General features: G+C 36.1%; 1 protein-coding gene across 2 annotated transcripts in view; it reads right to left on the bottom strand.

Annotated features, from left to right (window-relative positions):
• The window catches only part of MFSD14A (major facilitator superfamily domain containing 14A), a 47,048-nt gene that overhangs the window by 12,481 nt on the left and 16,761 nt on the right, over nucleotides 1-17,806 (bottom strand). For both annotated transcript variants that reach the window (XM_033433693.2, XM_004263074.3), the window contains exons 2-5: nucleotides 12,096-12,191; nucleotides 4,986-5,048; nucleotides 4,123-4,250; nucleotides 1,988-2,102 (exon numbers count right to left, since the gene is read on the bottom strand). In XM_033433693.2, the coding sequence (XP_033289584.1) occupies nucleotides 1,988-2,102; nucleotides 4,123-4,250; nucleotides 4,986-5,048; nucleotides 12,096-12,191 (402 nt within the window). The remainder of the gene's footprint in view (nucleotides 1-1,987; nucleotides 2,103-4,122; nucleotides 4,251-4,985; nucleotides 5,049-12,095; nucleotides 12,192-17,806) is intronic.

Raw genomic sequence — 17,806 nt, forward strand, 5'->3', positions numbered from 1 at the left:
CATAAAATTCTAATAACTATAAACATCTAGCTATCAACCCAAATGTTCATCAACTAGTGAATGGATAAACAAAATGTGGTATATCCTGTACAGTGGAATACTACACAGCAGTAAAAGGAACTACTGATATATGTATCGGCATAGATAAACCTCCTAAGATTATGCTAAGTGCAGACACAAAAGACTACATTTTGCATTATTTCATTTATATGAAATTTCTATTGAAAGCAAAACTACAGAGACAGAAGGTAGACTGGTGATTGCCTGGGGTCAGAGGTAAAGTGGAGACGGATGGCAGATGGGCCCAAGGAAACTTTTTGGGCTGATGGAAATGTTCTAAACTGTATTGTGGTCGTATTTTGTTACAGTAGCTCTAGAAATTCATTACAGTGGGCTGTGGTCTCAGAGAGACCGGGGTTATGAGCAGAGCTCTGGCACTGGAGTTGGGAAAGGGGCAGTGGTTCTCACTGTAAGCGTCAGTGAGGTATCTGAGAATAGGAGAGAGCAAAGGTCTAATCAGAGTGCAGGTATTTCATGTCATTTCCCTTCTCCTCAATTCTCCTCCCTGGTGGCTATTTTTTTCTGGCCAGACAGAAAGATGACCACAAAGATCACTTTATTCCCTTTTATCTGCAGCCATATTATTTCTAGAAGATTGAAACTGTCATTTACTAGATGTGCCTTCAATACATAAAGCTTCCCGGTTGAAACTATTAATTTCAAAGATTTGGCTATGACAAAATAAATTACCTTAGCAAAAACAGAAACAACCTGGACTGTGGGCATGTTGCAAAGCTGTATAAATTTACTAAAATTGATTTAACTATACACATAAAATGGACAAATTTTATGGTATGTAAATTATATCTCAATAAAGCTGTTTTAAAACATCCTGGCTATCATTAACTTCATATCATTTAATGTTCTTGAGTTTACAACTGATCATTAGTTTTTTGGTATGTTTCTCACTATAGGTATTTCCCTCCAAATCCTCTTAATTCCATGATTCTTTGTTATATTTTTTGATCTTTGAATCAAAGACAACAGACTCTCATAAAAGTAAGATTCAACCTGACACAATATTCAGTCCTTATTTAACAAAAGATGCTTGCTCCCTATCTGCTGAAGCTCATCAATGTCCTACTTCTGGCTAACAGTGATCTGTTAACTTATTTTATTTCTAGATTCGATAGACATTAAGTGTCCAGAATTTGGCAAACTACTGCCTGTGGGCTGAATCTAGCTATAAATGATTCTTCCACGTTAAAAGTGATATAAACACATGTCCACAAGCAAAAACAAAAGAATATGAGAGACAAACTTGCAAGGAGTAGTAAATAAGCCAAAGAGATCCAATGCAAAGTAAAATGAATATAGACAATATTGTACTATAATTATGTAATGTGATAAATATAGCTATAACCGCAATCATATTACAATATATAAATGGATCAAAGTAACACTTTGTGCACCTTAAAGTCAAATAATGTTACTATGTCAGACTTATTCAATAAAAATTAATTATTAAAAAAGCTAAGTTAAAAAAAAAAAAAAGAAAGAAAAGAAAAAAGAAAAAATATGAGAGAGACTCTGTGTGGCCCAGAAAGCCACCAAGAAGGTTTGGGATCCCTGAGATGGGTGTTAACCTATTATATTTTAGATTAGCCATTAAATAATAGTAATTTTAAAACTCATTACATATTAAATAGTTCTTTTAGTATTCTATTAAAAAGAACTTATATAAGGTAAAAATATTCCACTGTAATTTCAAATCTGATGTGTGACTAATACTGACTGAATGAAAATATCAAAACTTACATGGCTTTGTACTGAAAAAAAATTTAATGTAGTCTAATGGATGATTTTATTATAAAATGTACTTATGCAAAAATAAATCTTATAATGCAAAGGCTTGCACTCCTTGTAATAAAAGACAATAACACGGTGTTTTTCAGCAGACACAAAGGTACAGATTAAAAATACATACCAGTCCATAAGCCATACTTCTTTCATGTTCTTGGGTTATATCTGCTACATATGCAAATACCACAGAGAAAGTCACTGCAAAAACCCCAGAAACAGAGATAACAGCAAAGTACCACCTAGGATTGAAAGATAATTGACAAGAAATGGTTAGAAGACAATTACTATTACCTTAATCTTCATTTTTATAAGTGAACTAATGTACGTATACCTAATTTCAGTCAACAGCTTACTAGGACAGTTCATAGATTAATTCTTCTATAAATCATAAGCCCCAGATATTATGTAAACAGGGCTAGATGTGGGCCTTCGATAGCAACTCAGCTACTATGCGGGAATACTTAAAATTAGAAAATGTATTCAGGTCAATTTTTTACCCAATTGTTGAATTGTTAAGTGGCTTTGTTATTGTTTCTACTAAAAATAGCAACAAACTAGAGTCTACTATAATTCATCTATTACAATTTCCCATCACAGTACTACACAAAAAAAACAAAATCCAGTAAATAAAACTGAGGGACAAGTCAGTCTATATTTATCTTGAGTCTATATATAGAAACTAGATGTTTTTCCATAAGCTATCTTTAGTTCTTCAAATGTTGGCAAAACAACCTGTATGGCAGTGTCCAAAATAAAATGAACAAAAGCTATTTTAAAAAGCAAATTACATTTTGCTATACATGATTCAAAAATACCTGGCTGAGAATAAGAAGTCTCTATTGTAATGCTGATGTTTAGTTTTTAAAATCAAGTGAAATCATATTGCACTTTCAAAATATCATGCCACCGGGACTTTACTGCTTGCCAATTTTTTTCTAACATGCTGCTTTCCACAGCAAATAACTTGTTCATGCCCTAGATTTGTTTGGTAAGATTTCATTTAAATGATTAGCATTCATCAAGGGTTTGGCCTTCAGAGTTATATCTCACCTATAAGAGGAAGGAAGATCCTGCCTCATAAATAGCCCTGACCTTTCTAGATTCACCATGGAAATACAGCCGATCTATGATATAGAATTAACTAACATTAATATTCAAGTGGAGTAGAATATTAGTCAAAGAATTAAAAAATCTACAACTAAATTGGGCTCTATTATCTTGGGAAAATCATTCTCTTTGTGAGCTTTCCCTCCCTTCCTCCTCAGTGGAAGACTTGATTTTAATCAGGGTGGCCAAGAGCCCAGCCTCTTGTAACTAGGAGCAGCGTATGCCTGAAATCTGACCAAACAGACACAAGCAGAGGTTGGGTGGGAATTCCATAGTTTCCCTGAAGGAAGGCAGTATGCTCTTTGTAGCCACTCCTTCCATCTTTTCTGCCTGAAGGTGACACAAGCTGGAGCTCACTTAAGCGGCCATCTGGACAGTGAGGTGATAGTGGAGGATGGCAGAGCATGAAGATAGAAAAAGTCCGGTTCCCGGGAACTGCCCTACCAGCTCTGGACTACTCAACTCCAGACTTCTTTTTTATGGAGAGAGAAATTAGCAGTGAATTTCCTTGTTTTTAAGAAACGATTATTTGGGACTTTACTGATATATAACAAAATCTATTCCTAATTAATATAGATAATGATGATAAACGTTGTGTTTAACATCCTACTTAAGAAAGTAAAAGTTAGGGCTTCCCTGGTGGCACAGTGGTTGGGAGTCCGCCTGCCGATGCAGGGGATGCGGGTTCGTGCCCCGGTCCGGGAGGATCCCACATGCCGCGGAGTAGCTGGGCCCGTAAGCCATGGCCGCTGGGCCTGCGCGTCCGGAGCCTGTGCTCCGCATTGGGGGAGGCCGCAGCGGTGGGAGGCCCGCGTACCGCAAAAAAAAAAAAAAGAAAAAGTTAGCAACCCTATCCAGTACCTAAAATATTGTTTTGAAATTTGGGCTGTGAAATCCAAAAGCAGATTAGCTGGTAGTCTACATGCTTCCTATAGTGGCATCTAGTTCAAAAAACTTTATTACTTACTGTTATATTACTTAGCTACTATATTTTTAAAGGCCCTCTTATCTGTATCAAAGAATAAATGTTATTAGAAAAATAAATTTAAAACCTACATAGATAAGATGGAAAAAAAGTGGAAGAAATAAGGGAATATTCAGAAAACAATTAACAGTCGATATTTAGTTGCTATAATCTGAATGTGCACGTACCATGGGCTGATCTTCATTAAAGGAATTGGGGCACACGTGAAAAATACTGTTAGCAGCAAGAAGGATTTTCGGCCCCAAACATCAGAAAGAGCACCAATAAGTGGGGCACTGAGGAATGACAACAAACCCTAAAAAAAAGTTAAAGAAAATACATATACTATGTATACTGATGAGCCAAAAATAAATCATTTTACTACCACAGAAGAATTTTAAACAAGTTTATTTCTAAAATAAGTATATCACCAAACTTTAGATAAACAACTTGTTTCTTGTCTGTATGTAATTTTTCAATTTCCCAAGACCATACAGAACCATCTGCGGGCTGTGGTAGCATATTAAACACAAAACGTTCTAATGAATTCTCAACCACAACTCTAGCAATTCTAGAAGGAATATCATATGCTAATTATCAGTTTATAAACTTGTTGATCAAATGGAACCAAGAGTAAAGAATATGTAGAATAATCAAAACTTTACCATATTGATATATTTTATACTCATGCATTTTTTAAATAGTTCTTTTCTCTTCAATCTATATTCTTGTTGCTAGTTTACAAAAAGCACTCAGATCTTTGTAATGAAAGTGCCAACACATAAAACACAGGGGCAATTTGTTATGATGTGGTTTATCATTATTATACATAGTTGGCTATATGTAAGTCAAATCATATTTAAAACCCAGTTCATTTAAAAAGTGCTAAGTAATCCCCCAAGATATACTCCAATTGTAAAAATTAATACTTAGGAGATTGATCAACTAACTTAATAAACTGGCAGAATTACATATATTTACATAAGTATATTTGTGCATGTTTGTGTACATGCATATATATATATATATATATATATATGATTGATCCTACCTTTACTCCTTGAATTAGGCCATTCATCAGAAATGTATGTTTAGGGAAGGTTTCATGTAATACCTAAAGAATAAGAACAAAATGAAAAGCTCATGCTACATTTTAGTCCTAGTAAAACGTAAAACATCCCAATTTTATTTCATATAAATTTTCAGGTTTGTATGACACTATGCATATGAGTAAATACTAATAACACCAAACATTTATACGGCATTTACTATGTCACAAGGCACTAAATTGGGCACTTTATCACATTATCTCCTTTCATTCTTCGTAACGGCCCTATTAGAAAACTGATACACAGAGAGGTTAAATGTCTTATCTAAGATCACATAGTAAGTAGCAAAACTGAAAGTGACCACAGGAAGTCAAGCTTGAAAGTCCATGCTTTTAATCACTATGCTATCCTGCTTCCAACATATAACCGACTGACTTATAACTCCCTTTACAGACAGGTGTATTATCTAAGATAGGAGACTAGGAGAATAAATAGGGAAAATTTAATTGCCAAAAAGTGGACCTAGAGATTCCATAAGGTAAGAAAGAAAGAAAAAAAAAATCCCAACCCATGAAAATGTATAACAAGTTTCTTTATCCTTTCCAAGGCCTGGTCTCAAACCACATGGCATCAGTTTGTTCACTGGGTAACAAGTGAACCATTGGGAACTCATTGGTTGAGAAAGTAACTGCGGGAAAGGTAACTAAAAAAATAAAAAGCAGCAACCACCATTTTCACAGCCTATGTATCAGAGGCTTTATATATACTTTTACTTAATCTTAACAATATTATGAATTAGATATTACCACTTTACAGATGTGGCAACTGAGTTCTTGCTTGACTTAAAGCCAATGCTTCTTCCATTATACCATACTGTCTCTCAATAAAAACAATAGAGAATGGCAATGTGGGGAATGAGACAGGTCGGAAAATCTTCTCTTTAGGAAGAAAAACTATGCTGGTTGTACTTTCTAACATCCTGCAAGTAAAACCTTTAGAAGGATTAGAAGGCTCGCTTTTCTTCAGTTACTCTTCTGCCAATAACTAGAAATTTAACAAAAATTAGCTTTTATGTAAAAATAAAATTAGAAATGTTTAGTATTCAAAGAAAATCACTAATATGGGAAAAATCACATATTTATGATATTCACATATTTTGTGATTCTCAACGGAGGGTGGTTTTGACCCCCAGAGGACATCTGAAAATGTTTGGAGACATTTTTATCATAACATGAGGGATCAGGGAGGGCGGGGGTCAGGGGAAAGAAAATATGTTACTGGCAGCTATGAGGTAGAGGTCAGGAAGGCTGCTGAACATCCTACGATACACACAGGTCAGCCCTCCCCCACAATAATCATCTGGCCCCAAATCTCGGTAGTTGAAAAACCCTATTATTTATTATTTATAGTGAAGACCCATGGATCCAAAGAAGGTGGGTGCAAACTTTTTCTGTAAAGAACCAGACAGTACATATTTTCAGTTTTTTCTAGCTTTGCAGGCCATACAGTCTCTGTCACAAGTGCTCAACTCAATAAAAGCAGCCATAGACTATATGTAAATGAATAGGCATGGTTGTGTTCCAATAAGACTTTATTTACAAAAACAGGGTACTAGCAGTATTTGCTCTGGCCATAGTTTGCTAGTTCTTGTACTAGAGAAAAAGATTTAAACTCCTTATCCCCAAACCTTTCATAACAACTTAAATCTGCTTTTGTTCCAGTTATTACTAAGGGCCAATTCTTTCTAGGGACAAAGAATGGATTTGGTGTTAAAAAGAAAGAAGGACATAACGAATGCTTACAAGAAGTTTTGTAATACGCTAAATCTTATTTCTAACAATTCACTTTGCCAAGCCATCTTCCATTCCAATCAATCTGGTCTTTTCACTACTTTAGAAATATTCCTATGCTTTCCAATATTCATACTTTTACACATGATATCCTATCTACCATAAATGTTTGTTCCCCTTATCTTCCCTATCTAGTCGACCCCAAAATCTTCCATATTGCTCCTTTGCTACCAAACTTTCCTGTCCAAAGCAATCAATTTCTCCTTTAGGACCATATAATGGGTGATTTACAGCACTCCCTTGGTCATCACATATAGCTTTCTAATATTTTTTATATTACAGTACTCTGTTACTTAGGTCTTGTATTTTTCATCTTTTCAGGTATTTGATAAATATTTCTTTTCAATTATATTTCAACCTTCTTAAGGGCAGACAGGCACTATATCTACTACACTTTGCATTTAATATATTTTATTTCTATTAGTGCCTCATCAATAGAGTGCCTTCATATATTAACCGTTCACAAATGTTCATAATTAACAGATTATAAATTCTGCTTTCAAAATGACTTAATATAACATGACAATTATGCAAATTGATTTAACCAAATGTTACAAAATAAAAACTTTTATAACCCCTCCAAAGGAGTATAGCTAAAGATAAACAAACCCTCACTTTTTTTTTTTAACAAAAATTTTAACACAGAGACAAATATTAATATAAGAAGTAATAAAAATGTTGGTTGTAAAGATTTTTGATCCTGGGGGACCCTTAAGCACTGGGGCTGAATAGGAAAAAAATGTGTCATTTTCCAATAAATTTTATGGATCTTAAAATTTTTAAGAACTTAAAAAATTTTGAGAGTAAATAGTCCTTAAACTATTAAATGCTTCAGGAGTATCTCTGAGCAAAGAATGCTAAGCCATTGATATAGAAGAGATGCTGGAGGACTGGAGTGCAGGGTCTTGCTCCATAACATGGATTGTGCATCTAGCAACCTGAACTGTCAAATATTGGTCTAGTATTTCTAGAACCATAGGTCTGTCAAAAAGTGAAGCCAGTTCTTAGCATTATAGATCCTTAGTCCAACTGTCATTAATTCTCTTTATGTAAATGTATATTATTTAGTCAATCAATAATCACTGACTGAACACCCACTATGAACCAACCATATAGTCATAACCTCTCAAAGTGTTAGATTACTGTCCTTAAAAATGTCAATATAAAATTCTTCTGTGTAATTAACGTAAATCCCCTTGTTGGAGATTTCACCATCCTGCCCTGGGCAGGTCCTCCACACAGAACGCAGCCTTTGTTCTTTTACTGTATTCTAGAACAGTGTTCTGGAAGCTCTATGGGCTTAAAACTCAAAGATAATTGCAACCACATGAAATTTTTTTTTAATTTAACTTCACATTACTTTTTAAAATGAAGGTTATTATAAATCCAACACCAAACATTTATTATAATTAATATGTTTTAAATTTGGTTAGCCGTTAAATGAATTAATTCAAAGAGTATCTATGAAAATTGAAACGCTTAAATTTTATAATTTTTGAGAGCTATGTATGGGAAGAGAGAGATACATAAAATGCAAATAAACTCAAATATATCTTCATCCTCACTTTCCCTTTTTAAATGAATAAGAGCTGTGACTCTCTAGCAGGCACCATTTATAATCAGTTTCAAAACACGTAAGACAGAAATAAAATGTTTAAAGGTTAACAGACTTTTGGAAAAGAGAGCAAAGTGCTACAACTTGGTGCCTTCTACCCCAAAACTCACTTTTCCTCACACCCCAACACGGGGGAGTATAGGAGTTCAAAACAAAGAGAAAAAGCCTGCTAATAAAATCAACAACAATAAAAAATTGCAAGCAGAAAGTCTCAAAATGAGCAAAACCTTTTTTAAAAGCCCACAGTGAATTAGTATATTGGTTCTTAATTAGTGATATATACTAGATATATGAGAATCACTTCTAAAAAAATATACATGCCTGAGCCTCCCCCTTGAAAACTCTGATTTCAGCCAGAAAGGTTGTAAGGCCTAGGTATTTGGGGGAAAAAACAAAAACAGGTATCACTAATATTCACCTCTGGTTTAAAAAAATCACTGACTTAATAGATACCACATTCTAACAGCTGAAACCTTCATCTCCAGTTGGCCAATCTGTCCTAATGGGGCTGGTAAAGCCTACCCTGAAGCCAAAATCTCCTAAACTGATGGTTGCCTGGAGGGATGAGTAAGACTGCAGGAGAACTCTCCTGTTCTTACACATTTCACATTGTTTAATGGTCTACAACAGTCAGACAGTGTGTTTCTAATTACTAAAAAAGTAACGTATGTAACATATAGAGAGAGAACTGTATATATATATATAGATTTCCCATGCACAACTATTTTTCAATGATGTTTCAAAGATTCTTGCTGTTCCAATGCCCAAAGGCCAAAACACCAGTAAGTACCAAGAGTATAACAAATCTCAACACTTAGATACATCTAATCTCTACAATTCAATCCTTGTTTTGCCTAAACCACCCAAGGTTTTCCCCATCAAGCAAAAAAATGTAGAGCACAAACACTGCAATTATTTTTTAAAATGTGTATACATTAAAGATGAGAAAAGAATCAGAAAAATAAAACTCTGAGCTTAACATTCATTTATACTTGAACTTATTTTTCATGAGAGAAAGCTTGATTTAAAAAAAAATAATGAAGTGAAAAACTGAAAAAGGTAAAGAATTATGACTATGATAATATTGTGGACAACTGCCCCATGTAACACCTCATCATTTCACCATTTTTAAAAATTCAAGTATTAAAAAAAAACATGGGAATTAAGAGTAACTGTTACAACAACAATGGGGCGAAAGAAGTCTTTCCATAAATAAAATAATTGGCAACAATGTTATAGCAATTATTATAAGATATGTATTTATGCTGGCAATAGAAAAATAATTCATTAAGTCCCAAATTAGCACTTTTCATTTTCCTGACCATAATTCAATTCAGTATTCTAAAAAGTAAAAGAAAAAAGAGAGAAAAAGAAAAATCAAAGGTACTATCCATTTTTTAATCAACAAAAAATAGTTAAGAACGTATTAAGCACACAGTTTTCCCATAGCTATGAAAAATGAACTAACAAGCAAGCAGTTATATCTAAATAACTGGATTTCTTCCTTGTTCTTAAAGAAGACAATCTCTTTTTGTCCAATTAGAAAAAAGGATACCAAAGTTAGACAAAAAGTTGAGATATCTAAAAAATATAAATGAGATACGAATTTAAAAAACAGCTACACGCACTTCAAATCATGATGACAAATTATGGAATCATCACAAAAAGCTTTTTTTTGATGGCTTGCTCACAGTTTACCCAATATTTTAATCTCTCTACTTAGCTAGTAGTTGCACTGCAGATAAACTCAACTACCTAAAACATGGGTATGAACCACTTGCTACCAGTATTCTCCAAGACTGAGCACTAGGAACAAAACAAGCCTAGGTTTAAAACCAAAACTGCAGTTTACTATCAGAGTAACAAGTTGCTTAACTCTTCTAAACCTTAATTTCCTCATCTGTATTATTGAAAATAAGGAGGACCCTGTAGGGTCTCCTGGGCACAGGGAGCCTTTCTGTTCAGCTCCATGACCTTCCCTGAGTTCCAAAGGGCAGATTTGAACAGTTGAACAGTTGCTAATCCAGGAAGGGAAGGGATGCAGAGTCAAGGCAGGAACAGTCAAGAAACAATAGTGCAGCCTTGGGGCAGGATCCTGGTTCCACCTCAAGGGACACACATAACAATATGGTTAAGCCCCTTTATAGAATTAAAACCAACAAGTGGAAGATGTCAGCATTCTCCATACCAGAGAAGACCAACTGAGGCCAGACTAAAGGAACCAGAGAAGCTGGTTACCTGAGAAGATTACCTGAGAAGAGAGATTACCTGAGAAGAGATTAAAGGAGTGCAGGCCCTACACATACCCTCCCTAATCTTATCAGCAACTCCACCCTTTAACTATTGCTATCAAACTCTTCATCAAATCCTCCCAGGTTGGGACACATATTCATAGTTTCACAGAGGGCAGGAGCCCACTGTGTTCCTCTTTGCCTGGCAAAGCCATAAAGCTATTCTCTTCTACTTCACCCAAAACTCTGCCTCCAAGATTTGACTCGGCACCAGTGTACAGAGAGGCTGAGCTTTCAGCATCATTATGAGGCTAATTCCTCATTGATAAAGTGGTTTTGAGGATTTAAAGTAATGTATTTACAGTGCTTAGACGTATTTACAGTGCCTGGACTCATCATTATATAAATATATACAAACTGCTATTACAAAGCTCAAGTACTTTAAACCATAGGACTAATGATCCACCAGACAGATTTATATGTTAAATTGGTAGATTATAAATAAGCACACTCTAATATTAGAAAGCTAATACAAAGGTATGAGAACACAGTTATTACAACACCACAGTAGCCCCTTGACATCAGGTTATTACAGTATAATGTGGTTACAAATGTCATAATCATAATGATTATTAGACTAGTTCAATCTATCTATATATGATCAATTTATGAACAAACTTTTTATAAAAGTCTTTTTTGTGTATCAACAAACAAGCTCATGAAAAAACAAGGAAGTATATCTCTTTAAAAATCTGTTCTTCTGGGATTTAGAAAGCTGTACATTTATCCTGATTACACCTTTCAAGATATCATAGAGGTCTACCATTACTCCTTCCTTCATTCCATTCCCCTCATCTAAACCGACAGGAGAAAACTAGCTATCACCTAAGATGTTTGGTCTGGCAGGGAGGTCTTTTTGTGAGGTTCTAAACCTGGGAATATTTGAGTAAAATCAGCTTAGAGCTATGAAAAGAATGACCTCTCTTGATGGTTACCTCTAGATCCTCTGCCTAAACTAAAAGAAACTTGTATTTGGAAAATGCAACTGCAGGAATGAATCTCAAAATAATAATGTTGAGTGATTCAGGGCACAGACACCATTCTTCCTAAGCTTGTCAGTATAAGAATCCTTTCCACCTTCCCCAGAGGGGGGACTGAGCCCTGCTTAAACTTGTCCAGTGTTCACCAGAAGAATCAAACCTGCCCAAGCCCTGCTAAAAAGTAAGGAAGAAGTAAAGGTTGGAAAAGACAACTAAACCAGTAAAATACAGTACTAAAGGGCTGACGATATTGGTGGGAGAATTAACCTTGGAAAGGAAAAAGAGCCTTTTTTTCCTCCCCAAACTTATTTCCCTCCTGAAACCGAAGAAAAAGAAATTTTAAAGTCAGTGATAAATAAGTTAAAAGATTACTTACCACCAAGGTGGGTGCTGTCAATAATCCCCAAGCAAAAAACTCCAAAAAGATGACGATAACCGCATGATAAACACTAGGAGAACCTATTCCTTGAGGCTACAAAAACAGAGTTTTAAAACATTAATGGTGCATTCCAGAATTACTAACAATGACAACAGTCGATAAATATTTATGGAGAACATTCATGTATTGGGCACTATGCCAAATATCTGGACACTCACTGTCCCTGTCCTCAAGGTGATGGGGGCAGACAAGGAAACAAATACATACATTATATAAGCACCGTGTGCAATGGGAACACAGAATCCAGAGTAGGGTGGGGAGTATCAGAATTCCAGGAGGAAGGCTGAAAGGAAGTAGGCCAGGAGCAAGAGTGGGAACGAGGACAGCAGAAGTCAAGGAAGCAGCCTGCACAAAGGTGGCAAGGCTTGAGAGCAGGAGGCATTACAGGACTCATACAGTTCAGTACAACTAGAGCACGGGCTGCACACTGAGAGTACTGAGAGATGAGCTAGAGGCACACAGGGCTAACTTCCATGCTAAGGAGTCTATGTTCAATTCTGAAGGCAATGGGGAGCCACTAAAGGATGTTAAGTAAGACTCATGTGATCAGATGAAAGTTTTAAGAAAGATCATTCCGGCAAAGATGTAACAGATAGATTAAAAGGGGGCAAAACTAAGGAAAGTTAAGAGGCTACTGCACTGATCCCAAAACATAAATGAATCATGTGGCAAGAATGGTAATAGACACCAACATGGTTCAAAAGCAGAAAAGTCCCGAGTAGTATATGAGAGATCTTGGACTTGATATACACAAGAAAGACATTACAAAATTAACTTTATACTGCTGCTAGAGATATCTTAAGAATTACTTCAGTTGCTGGGTTTTATATTTCTAAGGGCAATATTAAATTGATAGAAAAGCAAATGACCAATAACATTAACTCAGTCTCCATTAACAAGTTTATATAACAGAAAGACACCTTTAATGAATACATATAACAATGTCATACTTAAGTTTTAAAAATATATTCAGTAGTCTTATGTGCAAAATATTAATAGTATTTGGATTTCTCTATACACTAAAAACGATGCTACATCATTTTATAAAAATAGATGTCTCTCCCAACCTGCAGAATACAGGTACCTGAAAACCCCCTTGGTAGGAGAACCTGCAGTTGAGGAATCAGAGACAACAGAGGTGGGGTAGGGGCTGGGAGACATAAGAGCTGAAGGACCATGGCTGGGAATGAGTGTATTCATTCTCCTCGTTCATTCAACAAACATTCAGAGTACCAGAGGTGCTGGGATTACAAAAACCAGTAAAACACACTCCCTGATCTCAAGGAGCTCACAGTTTAGAGAGGAAGAGGCCTCACTATAATCATCTGCTTATATGTAAATGCAGTAAAAGAGATATATACAAGTTAGGAAGCAAGGAAAGGTTACTGCAAGAAAATGAAGTAGTGTGGATAATCACATCAGAGGAAAAAAACCAGACGAAGTAGACAACGGCCATAACAGTTTAAGGCTGAAAGGAAGGCAGAAGAAGTAGCCTCTAAGCTTTGGTAAGGAGTTTTTCATCTTCACTCTAGAGATACAGGAAACCATTGAAGTTTTAAGCAAGAGAATGGTGTGATGAGACCTGCATTTTTCAATACATCACGATGATTTCCTAAAGGATGTAACAGGAGCAAACTGCATGCAGAAGCAGGCTATTAGAATCAGTTCAAACAAAAGGTGATGAGGTCATGACATAGGGGAGTGGCATGGATGCTGCAGGGGAGGGAACTGAAATAAGAATTTAGGATTTGAAACTGAAAGAATCTGATAAATGTGGGAGGGAGAGTCAAGAAGACTTCCAAGTTTTTAGCTTGGTTGTCTACTAGTGGAAGCTGGTAGCTTCCTAGCTCTTTTTTCCCCATGAGGCTCAGATTTACTTCAGATTCCATCTACAAGATAACCCTTGTACTTAAAACATTTCTATTGTCCTCTGAGGGCTGATTAAAACAATTAGTTAGCAGCAAATGTGATATTTGAAACCACCAGAGTAGGTGAGATGAAGTGTGAAAAGAGCAGTGGGCTACGACAGAGCCCCAAGAAACACCAAAATTTAAGTAGAGTTGACCCTTGAACAATTCGGTTAAGGGGCACCGAGCCCCACACAGTCAAAAACCCATGTATAACTTTACAGTCAGCCCTCCGTATCCAGGTTCTGCATCTGTGGATTCAACCAACTGCAGATCATGTAGTACTGTAGCATGTATTTATTGAAAAAATCCATGTATAAGTGGACCCAGGCAGTTCAAACCCATGTTGTTCATGGGTCAACTGCAGTGGGCAGAAGAAAAGGAACCCATGAAGATAAAGGAACAATCAGAGAAACATCAGGAGAATCAAGAGAATACAGTGTCACATGACAAAGCAGCAGTTTTAGGAAGGAAGGGGTAATGCCCAGTACCAAATAGATAAGGTACAAACAAATGTCCACAGGATTTCGTTAAGCTCCAAACTAGTTTTGTTCACCATCACACACACTCAGCATCTATTAAAATGCCAAGTAGAACTTCTCAGGGCCTTTAACATGCTAATTTATATTATATTATTTATATTATGAATCTCCAAGAAGATATTATTTTCCAAACTTGACCATGAAATCCTCTGTCATATAAGAGAGAGTATCTCACCAACACTTGAGTTCCTTGGAAAACTGTCTGAGGAATACTGATAAAAAGTAAGATGATAATTTCATAACAATGTGTATAAATATACACATAGAGCCAAAAGCCTGGAAGTGGCTGCTTAAGTGAAGAACACTTAATCATTCAAGGACAGTGTTGGGAAAGCTTTGCAAAGGAATTAATAACATAGAGGGAGTAGGGATGGAGCAAAGTGAATGGCTACAAAAAAATATTTAAGAGGTAGAATAAGGACTCAGTCAGTGGATGACTAGATGTAGCAGAGGAGGGTAGAGAAGATCAAAGATGAAAAGATTTCAGTTTCTGCCTTGGTCAGCTGGACAGTGAAGAAAAGGGAAAGAATAAAAGATTAGTTTTAGGCATACTAGTTTGAGAAAAACACGTACAGCATTAGCTGAATTTAAAGAAAACAAAATGAGTAAACTATGCAAGAAATAGCAAAAGATTAATATCTTAACTAGGTAAAGCATTCATGAAAACCAATACAAAAGCACTATGATGCTATAACAATATAAAGAATATAAACAAATAATTTTAAAAATAGCTCATAACATTCTATCATGGAAATAACCAAACATTCAGTAAAAGCTCCACCACAAAGATGTTCACAGCAGCATCATTTATAGTAGTACATATGGAAATCTAAATGTTCAACCTTTAGTTACATAGCCTATAATCAAATCATGGTATATAAATTAGACAGAGTAATATGCAGCCAAAAACTGTTTATTGATAATCTTTAATGACAAGTAAAAATGTTTATGGCAATGTTAAATTTAAAAAAATCAAAGGAGGATATAAAATTGTGTAATTTCAACTTTGAAGAACAAAATAAAAACTCACCTCAATGTTAACAACAGTTATATTAGGTAGTGATTTTAAGTGACATAAAATTGTTTATTATGTTGTTCTGAATTTTCTAAATCTTTTCTAATAGTCATGACTGTACTTTAAATAAGAGGGGCTTCCCTGGTGGCGCAGTGGTTGGGAATCCTCCTGCCAATGCAGAGGACACGGGTTCAAGTCCTGGGCCAGGAAGATCCCACATGCCGTGGAGAAACTAAGCCCGTGCGCCACGGCTGCTGAGCCTGCGCTCTGGAGCCCGTGAGCCACAGCTACTGAGCCTGCACTCTAGAGCCCGTGAGCCACAACTACGGAAGCCCGAGCGCCTGGAGCCCATGCTCCATAACAGGAGAGGCCACAGCAATGAGAAGCCCGCGCACAGCAACAAAGAGTAGCCCCTGTTCACTGCAACTAGAGGAAGCCCGCGCACACAACGGAGACCCAACACAGCCAAAAATAATAAAATAAAATAAAATAATCACCTCACGTCGGTCAGAATGGCCATCATCAAAAAATCTAGAAACAATAAATGCTGGAAAGGGTGTGGTGAAAAGGGAACCTTCCTGCACTGTTGGTGGGAATGTAAATTGATACAACCACTATGGAAAATAGTATGGAGGTTCCTTAAAAAGCTAAAAATAGAACTACCATATGACCCAGCAGTCCCACTACTGAGCATGTACCCTGAGAAAACCATAATTCAAAAAGAGACATGTACCATAATGTTCATTGCAGCTCTATTTACAATAGCCAGGACATGGAATCAACCTAAATGTCCATTGATAGATGAATGGATAAAGAAGATGTGGCACATATATACAATGGAATATTTCTCAGCCATAAAAAGAAATGAAATTGAGTTATTTGTAGTGAGGTGGATGGACCTAGAGTCTCATACAGAATGAAGTAAGTCAGAAAGAGAAAAACAAATACCGTATGCTAACGCATATATATGGAATCTAAAAAAAAAAAAAGGTACTGATGAACCTAGTTGCAGGGCAGGAATAAAGAGGTAGACACAGAAAATGGACTTGAGGAAATGGGGTGGGAGGGCAAAGCTGGTGCAAAGTGAGTAGCATCAACATATATACACTACTGAATGTAAAATAGTTGGCTGGTGGGAAGCAGCAGCATAGCACAGGGAGATGGACTCGGTGCTTTGCGATAACCTACGGGGTGGGATACGGAGGATGGAAGGGAGGCTCAAGAGGAAGGAGATATGGGGACATATGTATGCATATGGCTGATTCGCTTTGTTGTGCAACAGAAACTAACACAGTATTGTGAAGCAATTATACTCCAATAAAGATCTATTAAAAAATAAATAAAAATAAAATATTTTTTTAAAATAAATAAATAAGAGGAAAATGTTTTACTTATCTAAGAGAAAAACTATGTAAAAGATAGGTAGTTGCATATGCTTGTCCCTCCTAAGCCATTCTCTCATATTTCCCAGAGTTGGGGGAAAAAAAGTGTGTGTGTGTGTGTGTGTGTGCGCGCGCGTGTGTGCGTGTGTGTGTGTGTGTGTGTGTGTGTGTGTGTTAAGGCAGGGCAGGGAGAGAGACAGCTGCTTGCCCTAAGGTACTAGTAATTTTGAGAGTTGTATTATATCCATAGTCATCTATCCTGTTTTAAATGAATTCAAAAGTAATGCAAGATCTTAATAAAACTGACAAATTTTTAAAATATTTTACTAATCTGGAATTACAGAAACTTCTAGGCAGGACTTTTGATGTTAAGTTTTAACGGAATACCGATCCATAATCAAAATTCCAGGACAATTTGGGAAGAATACAAGGGTCATGGCCTGGGCAGAAAGACTAAGGGAAGAGGGTTAACAGACAGGTAGGGGGCAAATATTTGACCAGTGCGTGGTTTACAGCATCAAGAGTAGAAAGTTCAGCATAATGAGATCATATCAACATATGACATTTGAAGATTCTCAAAAGAATTAAGAGGTACACAGTGGAAAATTCTGAAGGAGACAAATTTGAACATAAACTAATACGTACCCAACCCCAAACGCCAAGATATTCCGCCTAAAAGCGTAATAATTACTATGCCAAAAGTCCATTCAGCTGAGTAATTTCCCTCTTATGGAGGCATGAGAGATGATTCCATGGCAGTCACCTCTAACTTCAACCTCAGAAGTCAGGGACAATCTCCTTT

Source organism: Orcinus orca, chromosome 1 (genome assembly GCF_937001465.1).
Source record: "Orcinus orca chromosome 1, mOrcOrc1.1, whole genome shotgun sequence".
Lineage (NCBI taxonomy): Eukaryota > Metazoa > Chordata > Mammalia > Artiodactyla > Delphinidae > Orcinus > Orcinus orca.